General features: G+C 37.2%; 1 protein-coding gene across 1 annotated transcript in view; it reads left to right on the plus strand.

The window, feature by feature from the left end:
* The window catches only part of LOC107564203 (highly divergent homeobox-like), a 14851-nt gene extending 10326 nt beyond the window's left edge, over positions 1–4525 (plus strand). The window contains exons 5-7 of the mRNA XM_016249209.1: positions 3698–3751; positions 3855–4001; positions 4520–4525. Of these exons, the coding sequence (XP_016104695.1) occupies positions 3698–3751; positions 3855–4001; positions 4520–4525 (207 nt within the window). The remainder of the gene's footprint in view (positions 1–3697; positions 3752–3854; positions 4002–4519) is intronic.
* Positions 4526–9912: the final 5387 nt, after the last annotated feature.

The raw sequence follows: 9912 nt of genomic DNA on the forward strand, positions 1-9912 counted from the left end.
AAAAGTTGTAATAATTGTTGTAGTAGTATTATGCATATCATACTGCACCACAGTAATATATTTCTGATCATTTCTTTAAGCTAACCCAAACTTATATTTTGACGCGCTGCTATGAGGAACTTTTAAGTTTCTGTAGCCTATGTATGTAAGTGTTTCCCATACATTGATTTATTTGTGGCGCCCGCCACAATATCAAAACTGACCACCACAAATAGATTTCCCAAAAGGCTTCGACTTCGTTGAATAAACATGAGAACTGCACGTTTCAAAATTGAAACCCAGTGCGGGTGTTTTTATATCACTGTATTTCTGAAGGAAACCGACTATCTGATAAAGCAGCGTTTGTGAGCGGAGCGCTGCTTTGTGTACAGCGTTACGGGGAAACCTCGATCTCTACCTCTCCAATAGCGCCTCCTGTTGCCAGAGAATGAGTTTGCATATATATGCCTCCACAAGTCTGTGGGAAACACTGCGATAGTTTTACTCAAATGATCATGAAGTGACTCTCAGAGTTCTGGAGATGTTGTTCATGTATTATGTCCTCGTGTAGTGATACGACAGAAGCTGAAATCACCGCGAGTGTCGCACACTTTGTATGTGTAGAAAACAAAACCGCGCGTCTGTGCCATTTACATACACAGAGACATGCAGAACATGCAGGATTCATATTTAAATAGTATTTTTGCGGCTTAATATTTACAGATACTAGTCCATGATTGGTCTGACTCGTGACTCCCAACAAATCAGATGAGCGGGGGGCGGAGACTGCTTTAGGCCACAGAGTGGTGAGTTCTGACAGGCTGCATCAGAGCCAAAAAGCGTGTTTCAAAATTGTTATTTTATCGGCGAATCGGTTTTGAAAATGACTGAAACCGATAATGCTTAATATCGGCGCCGATAATCGGTCGACCCCTACTGTACAGCCCTAGTTTTAATATTAATGGCTGTTACATTAATACATAAACGGTGACAAACTATAGTTGATACAAAATTAATTTGACCTTTCTCATGAGGTTAACGCTTAGGTCTGTCCATCATTTAAGAACAATTAACTAATAAATTGCACTGGTTTCTTTAGTTAATCGCCCCTCAGTCTAAAATATGCAATTATAAATATATTTTCACTTTGAATGTGAAATCTGAAAACAACATTGAGACGATAGATTTTAATTATTTGTTTAATGACAGTTTTATTAAGTACTTTATAAAACAGATAGTTCCGGTCCTTGATTTTGATTGGTTGAGCCGCGTTCAAAGCTGTTCTAAATTACTCTACAAAGTAACATACACCTTTGTTTACGTTTGTCTGTTGCTCGGCAACCACTTTGTTACAACCACAACTGTTTCTGAGGAACTACATTGTTTGGTGGAAGAATACTGTTTTTATTAATATCATTACACTTTATTTGCTCCGTTTTATTTTGTGAAACCTTACTACGTATATGGAATAACCGTTTTATAAAAGCAATAAGCCCTGTGAAGCCATGGTTTACAGTGAATTTATAACAGCTAAGGGGGCTTCACGTCGTACCTAACAACGCCCCTTAGCTGTTATAAATTCACTGTAAACCACGGCTTCACAGGGCTTATTGCTTTAATGAATGAAAGCTAGCATCACTGATATGTGTGCACCTATTAATTAGATTTTTTCCCATTTTATGGGGATAAAATGAGTAATTATAGCTATTCAACATTACAGTATAATAGGAAGCCAAATCTATTTCATCATATATAATAATTACAGAACATTATAACAACTTCAAGTGAACTTAAAACAACATTCACATGAATCCTCTCTCAATACTAGTTAATTTTGCGCATTCCTTTAAAAAAAAAATACTAAAATTATTAATAAGTTGACTAATAGCTAATAACAAATAGTTAAAGGGATAGTTCACCCAAACCTGTGTGAATTTCTTTCTGCTGTTGAACACAAAACAAGATATTTTGAAAAATGTGTGTAACCAAACAGTTGATGGTCCCCATTGACTTCCATAGTAATTTTTTTTCCTTACTATGGAAGTCAATGGCTACCAGCAGGTGTTTGGTTACACACATTCTTCAGATTTAGGGCTGGGACAATAAATCAATGCATCGCGATTCGTGGATTGATTCAAAGATTTTCAGAATGAATCGTGATTCTCTCAACAATCCACATAAATGGATACTAAAATTATTAATAAGTTGACTAATAGCTAATAACAAATAGTTAAAGGGATAGTTCACCCAAACCTGTGTGAATTTCTTTCTGCTGTTGAACACAAAACAAGATATTTTGAAAAATGTGTGTAACCAAACAGTTGATGGTCCCCATTGACTTCCATAGTAATTTTTTTCCCTTACTATGGAAGTCAATGGCTACCAGCAGGTGTTTGGTTACACACATTCTTCAGATTTAGGGCTGGGACAATAAATCAATGCATCGCGATTCGTGGATTGATTCAAAGATTTTCAGAATGAATCGTGATTCTCTCAACAATCCACATAAATGGTCAAATGTACCTGCACCTCAGAATGCTTTTATGATGCAGAATTAATGTAAACACAGCCCACTGCAAATACCCTTGTAATTCGCTTCAACCTTTTCCTAAATTTACCCCCCCCCCCAAAAAAGCAGCGAACTATTTTTCTTTTGCTCTTCTTGATTAACATTATTTACATAAGAAATGCACGGATCTGTTATACTGATGTACATTTGATATTTTCTTTTGATATTTTCTACTGTTTACATTCACTTAAAACAACCGACTGTGCTTACAAGGATACTTGTCAAGACAGCCATTGATTGGTATTCACCTGCTGTCTGTTTGTGCACTTCAGGTGTGTGAGCGGTGCGCATAGAAACGCTTTATCACAGCGCGTCAGTACCGCACTGAGATGTCTTGGGCTTAAATGGCTTAAAATTACTTTAATGTTTAAACTGACAAGTCTTAAAACACGTGAGAATAAAAACCTTTCTCGAGGAAGCAGCACTGGCCTGATCGTTAAGATAGTTTTGGGGGCTAAGGTGACAGATAGGGGGGCTGAAACCCACCTAAAAAGGGTTTAGAACCGCCCCTGGTATAGCGTGCGTAATTATACTGAGACATAAATATATAACCAGTTTACCTGATTCAATGTGATGGCTGAGCCTGTTTCTGAGATAACAACATGCCAATCCGTGGTTGGATTTCCGACACGGCTAATTGTAAATCATTTTACACTGTCAATAAGCGTGACCAGGGTTGCCAGGTTTTCACAACAAAACCCGCCTAATTGCTACTCAAAACTACAAATGCGGCAAGTGTTAAAGTAGCCCAATTCCGTGGGAAAACTGCGGACTTGGCAACACTGAGCGTGACTGATACTCGAGCCAACTCTGCTCTAACTGTCGACTAGCAGTGGGAGTCAGATTGCCCCCTAGTGGATGGGTAAAGATTTGTTAACTCATATTCAGAAATTCTCAAGAGAACGTCTCTGATTTAACTGATGCTCGCGCCCCCTTTGACAGGTGCTGGCGTGCCCCACAGGTTGAAAACCCCTGCTTTAAAGCAACTGTATGCAGTTATTTTTTTGTATTTATTGTGACTTTGGAGCCCCCTACGGTTAAGTCAGTTGAATTCACTGTTGATGTCTATCTGTACATGTGCATTTGTTGCTGTCTGCCCTTTTATACTGCATTTCTTTTTCTCTGAATTTCTTCCTTTGTATTCTTTAGGTGACGAGTAACATGTCGGCTCCCTGGCTTCACAGTAACTCGCGGAAAAGAACGGTGAGTGCCTCCAATGTGCAGCTGCTCTTCTCTAGTGCATCAGAGATCACTTTACTGTCAGTTTTTGATGATGGCTTTAATAAAAGGTGTAGTGTGTATTAAGCTGCAGGACAGGACGCAGTTTAGCGACAGAGACCTGTACACGCTGAAGCGCTACTGGGATAAAGGCATGACCAGCCTGGGCTCTCTGTGCAAAGAGAAGATCTCAGCGGCAGCCAGTGAACTCAGTGTGGACACTGAAATCATCAAGGTCAGGAGTCTGGACAGTTTTCTTCACTTTTTTTATATCTAAACAAATACACTGCGTAATACAGTGGCACAAATATGATTGTTTTTGCTCTGATGTAACTAATATAACATTTTCCCCTCGTGAACATAGTTCAATTATTCATAATTCTAAAAAAGGAAGCATTTTCTTACAGTAACCTGATTCTCTAAGTAGTATTTGTTTCTCTGACCAATATGACATTCGATCATCATGCCGGTGGTATTTATCAAAACTACTGCTCATTACTTTACATGGCACGTTTCCTCTAGGGATAAAACCTCAGACTTTTGATGAAAATAATGTCACACTATTGAGAGAATAATTTCTGTATTTGTATTTAAGTATACTATTGATACAAAAATGTGACAAAATATAACAGCAGGAAGCAGCACGCAGGTAAAATTATGAGTCTCAGTGCTTTTCAGTCAGATTGTCTTTGTCTCTAACTTACTGTCTGCTTGCTGTTTTAGTTTTTTGTTGAATGTATTTCTTGTGGTTAGATCTAAGAGTCATTCTAAAATTTAGAGTACATTTAATTTCCATTGATGAAAATTTAATTTTTTTCATTAAGGGAAAACATATAATCTCACACAAATATTTTGTCCATCTTATGCAATTACCTTAATGTCCATTAAATTACTTTTTTTTTTAAAGTGTAGTTTTTGAAGTGAGTTGGACTTAAATTCAACATTATTATATTTATTTCTAAAATATAAATACTTTTTTTGAAATCAAGTTGAAATTGAACTTTAAGAAAATTTTCATGTGTCCAAGTCCATGCAAGTCCTGTCAACTAAAAATGGTTCATCATCATCACACCATGCGACCGGTATTATGTTATGTTATTTTTTGTAATGGACATTTTGAACATATACAGTAATTATTTAATTATAAGTCCTCTCATCCCCCCCCAATATTTTATCTGCAGTAAGCTATTGTCAAGGAGTATATCGACCTTCAGTTATGTTGGGTACATTGTTATGGTTCGCGATATTTTTATGATTTTAATTCAAATATACATTCAAATTTTAGGTTAACCTAAAAAAATCAACTGAATTTAATGAGTTACCCTGTAGAGCCGTCTCATGACCATACTGTGTGACTGTCCACTGATGAGGAGTTGTTTGCCACACATTGGCTTTCAGCATAATTTAACCTTCTATGTGTCAGAGGATACTAGGATGTGTGTGTGTGTGCATGAGCTAACAATTTATGCAGCAGTTAATAATGTGTCTTATTTCATTTTAAAACTAGAATGCTGCTTCTCACATCCTTTAAAGGGGTCATATGACGCTTTTTTTAAAGATCATTATTTTGTGTATTTGGTGTAACAGAATATGTTGACATGCTTTAATGTTCTATACGCAAATGGCTTCAAATCACCACATCGCATATGTCTATAAGCGAGCTGCACACTGCACAGTTGACACAGGAATTGTCACTTGCACAATCGAGGCAGTGTCACATCGTCACTAAAGTTTATAAATTGCATTAGGCCTACTTTTTAATTCTTGCCAGTGTTTAACCATTCAGCGCTCTCCTGGAGACTGAGCACATGTGCACACTCGCAGCGCACACACATAATGCCAGGTTCACATTAGTCCGTTTGCAGTGCATACGTGGTGCGTATTTTTTCCGCGCTCCTGTTAACAGATTAATAAAGCGTGCTCACTGCAGATGGTTGCGGTCCGGCAGTGCGTTCGGGAGCGGTGCGTCTGCAGCAGTGCAGAGATCGTTTCCGCACTGAGTCTATTGCTGCGCTGCAAGCGCTGAATTAAAATAACAGTAAAATAAAATTGTACTTGTTTGGAGTAAATATAAACATGGATTGACACGAAAATGTAGTAATTATATAAAATAAATGCATATTATTCAAGTCTACTGTGTTTCACAGTCAACACGTGGCCTTTTGGCTAGGTTTAAAGGGAAAGAGCACTTTTAGATCAACAAGGCAATAATAGATGGCACTCGTGGAGGTAGGAAAACAAAGTTCTTTATGAACTGCAGGATTGCATTTAATAAAGATTTCAATGCAAAAGGAAAGGCAGTAGAGATGACTATTTCTGTCAATGGTAAGTTTGTGATAACGTAAGAAAAGTAGTCTAAATGTTTTGCCACTTGCTTGAGCAACTTAATATATAAATCTAGAAGTAAATGCAAAAATTAAACAGCATTGAATAATGTGTTGCTTATATTTACTGTCGGAAAGATTGTATTACTGTACTGTGTAAAAAAAAAAAGAATTGCAATGCTGAAAAAGCATTTTCAGTGACAATGTTTGGATTTGAAATCAAACTAATGGATAAATGTTGTGTTTGTGGTAAACAGAGACACCTAAGAGGGGAATTCCCCCCATTTTCAAAAATGAAATTCAGGCCCTGAATAAATGCCTAAAAATCCTGATTGGAGTATCACTATAAATAGTTATAAATGATAAAAAAGAAGGCTTTAAAAGATTGGTATCGGTATCGGCAGATACTGCTTTCTGTGATCGGCCTCAAAAACCCTGATCGGAGCACCCCTAGTTGATTTATTGGTTCAAGCCATTTTAATGTGTAGTAATTGCCTTATTTTAAAGATGGAGCCAGTGATTTATATCTAAAGGAAAATGATGATGTGAACGATGAATCAGATGGTTCCACTTCTGCTAAACATGTGGTATGAGCCACATATTCATTAACTTTTACTGAGTTTAATGTTAACTCTGATCCAATCTTTGCCAGTAACTAAAACATGAAACTTTCTTCCAGAAGATTGAAATCGTCGAAGAAGAAGAAGAAGAAGATGATGATGATGATGATGACGATGATGATGACATTTTGACCACAGAGATGGAACAGATGCAAAACCTCTTAGAGTTCAAGGTAAGCAGAGATCCAAGAGCTGCATGAGATAATGAAGGACCCCACAAAGACCAGGACAAATGGATCTGGCCCCATATGCTTTTATTTTTTTTAACCATGTAAAGAAACACAGATCTCTGCTTCGTGTTCATCTTCCAGCAGCTTAAAGGGATATTCACCCAAATTGTCATTCAAAACCTGTATGCATTTCTTATGCAGAATACAAAAGAAGAATATAATATGGGTTCTGTGTGACATGAAGTTGTAAATTTCATTTTTGGGTAGACTGTCCCTTTAGTAGCCATCATATCTCCCCTTATGTCCTAGCAGACCATTATGCAGCACCACAGCACACAATAACAGTAGCTTTTCCGTGTTAGTCAGAGTTTCTCTGTTGAATTGTTCAGATCTGTTACTGAGCTAACATCTGGCTCCCTCACTGAACCGAGAGTCATTTTCCAGTTATGTTTGATTCGGAAATGAACCTGGGAACCGTTACTGTAATGTAATCCATACATTAGCCTGTTTACTGAAGTACTGAACCTGGGTTTTTGTCAAGTGTATAATTTTTTCATCTTTCTCTGTGTTTTACTTTACTGAAGGCAGGACTTGATGTTTTATTACTGTAAACAAGAACTATTGTTTGATGCAAAATAAATTTAAAAGGAAAGATTGATTGGGGAAAAAAAGCAAATGGCCTACTGGAGCCTCATCAATAGATCATGTATGCGCCAAATACCTCTGAAATAAACCATCCCTGGACCTGCCCGGAGCAGGTTATGTTCAGAGAGTACCTTGCTGTGTCTCCTTACTTACTCTGAAGGTTACCTGGAATTCAAAGCTTTTTTGATTTATCCGTTTACTCTGAGATTTCTGGAACATCCCCAGTACTTACCCTTAAAGCTACTGTATGTAGCTTGTGTATTTTTGTGACTTTGGAGCCCAGTACAGTTAAGTGAGTTGAATTCACTGTCATGAGGCAATGCACCCTTGTCTCAGAATTTTGAACTTTTCACCAAACTTACATACTCCCAGAGCGTGGGAACGAAACAAAAGCCATTTGCCTTATTCGACGTCAGTGTACCATCATAATGATTTTGAAACTGATATTTCAAAAACGTACATACAGTTTTTAAAATTGAAACTAAAAGTTGTTTACTCCTAGGGATGTAACGAATCACTCATTTCACGATGCGATACGATTCACGATTTTTTAACAAAATGAGATTCAAGACTAATTATAAATGAGGTGTCCTTTTATTGTTTCTCAGACAAAATGCTGCACATTTCGTTGTGAAATTGAAATATGTCAAATAACAAAACTGAATTTAAATTTTAAAACAAATCCCAAATCAATTAAATAATTAATACAAATAACATAAATCTCTTCTTAAAAACAAAGGCTTTGCCTGTGCTCTTTCCATTTCCATTTAATCGTGATCCAAACAAACACGCTGCATAGTGTCCTTTTATTGTTTCTCAGACAAAATGCTGCACATTTCGTTGTGAAATTGAAAATATGTCAAATAACAAAACTGAATTTAAATTTTAAAACAAATCCCAAATCAATTAAATAATTAATACAAATAACATAAATCTCTTCTTAAAAACAAAGGCTTTGCCTGTGCTCTTTCCATTTCCATTTAATCGTGATCCAAACAAACACGCTGCATACATGCAGAATGACCAGTTTTTAATTAAAATCAGATCGTATAACTTCGAAATTTGAAGCAAGCACAGAATGGTCTGACTTTAGCTTTGTGAAACTATACTGCATAAAACATCTGAACGAGACGAAAACAGCAGACGAGCTAAATGAAAAATCAGTTTCACTCTCTGCCAACAGGTGGCGCTGATGGAACAGCAGTAATACAGCGTTTCCTTGTTTACCGCTGTACACAAAGCAGTGCTACACTACTATAATATGCATTATTCAGAGACAAGATGAAAATAAAATATCATCTAAACTTTTCCGAAGACAGTCAGTTCCCCTTCAGAAACATTCATATAAACTCCCACCAACAACGGTATCGCGATTCGTTTAACATCTCAACCGATTTGAATCGTCACATATTTTTATCGATTTTCAACTGGCTTGGGGTGCATCGTTACATCCCTATTTACTCCGACAGCTAGATCCCAGTTGATGTGCACCATTCTCCATCAAATGCTAAGGGTTCGTATGTATGTCTGATACTGTAATAACATAGACTTACCATAATTAACTAGAAACATACATTTCAGAATAAGTCTGAATATGATCAAATATAACATATTTCAATTATTTATTTGAATATAGCAAAATATTTATATAATATTATACCTGATTTATTTCTCATTAAAACTGGTCAAATCTGAGAGTGAAATACTTGACATTCGAGCAGGGGTGCCCAAACTCGGTCCTGGAGGGCCGGTGTCCTGCAGAGTTTAGCTCCAACTTGCCTCAACACACCTGCCTTTTAAGTTTCTATGCCTAGTAAGACCTTGATTAGCTGCTTCAGGTGGTGTTTGATTAGGGTTGGAGCTAAACTCTGCAGGACACCGGCCCTCCAGGACCGAGTTTGGGCACCCCTGCATTAGAGAGATACATGATTTAAATGCCAAACACTGTGGGCTTATCAGATACAGAGTCATTCTGACTCTTTTGCAAGCTTTCATGAATGTGAAAATCACATTGTCACACAGAACATTGTATTTTACATTTAATCATTCTGAGTGAATGTGCCAATCATTGGAGTCCAAGCACATGACCAAAATAGTCAAATCTGACAGACCTAATCCTCTGGATGCTGTGGGTCCAGTTGTTTTGGTGTCATAATTAAACTCCTTTGATCAGAGTTATAGCACCCCTCGCATCAGAATCGCATGATTACATTGATTCAGTGTGGTGTGTGTGTTTTAAGAATGTCCATGTTGGAAAACCTATGACATGGTGATTGTAGCTCCACCCACTGTTGACAGCTGCATCCTATACTAACCATCCTCTGCCTTTCAGTGTAGCGTGGGCAGAAATATGGTCAGCCACATCAATTGGTTTTAAAAGAAATTGC

Source organism: Sinocyclocheilus grahami, unplaced genomic scaffold, assembly GCF_001515645.1.
Source record: "Sinocyclocheilus grahami isolate Dianchi unplaced genomic scaffold, SAMN03320097.WGS_v1.1 scaffold915.1, whole genome shotgun sequence".
NCBI lineage: Eukaryota > Metazoa > Chordata > Actinopteri > Cypriniformes > Cyprinidae > Sinocyclocheilus > Sinocyclocheilus grahami.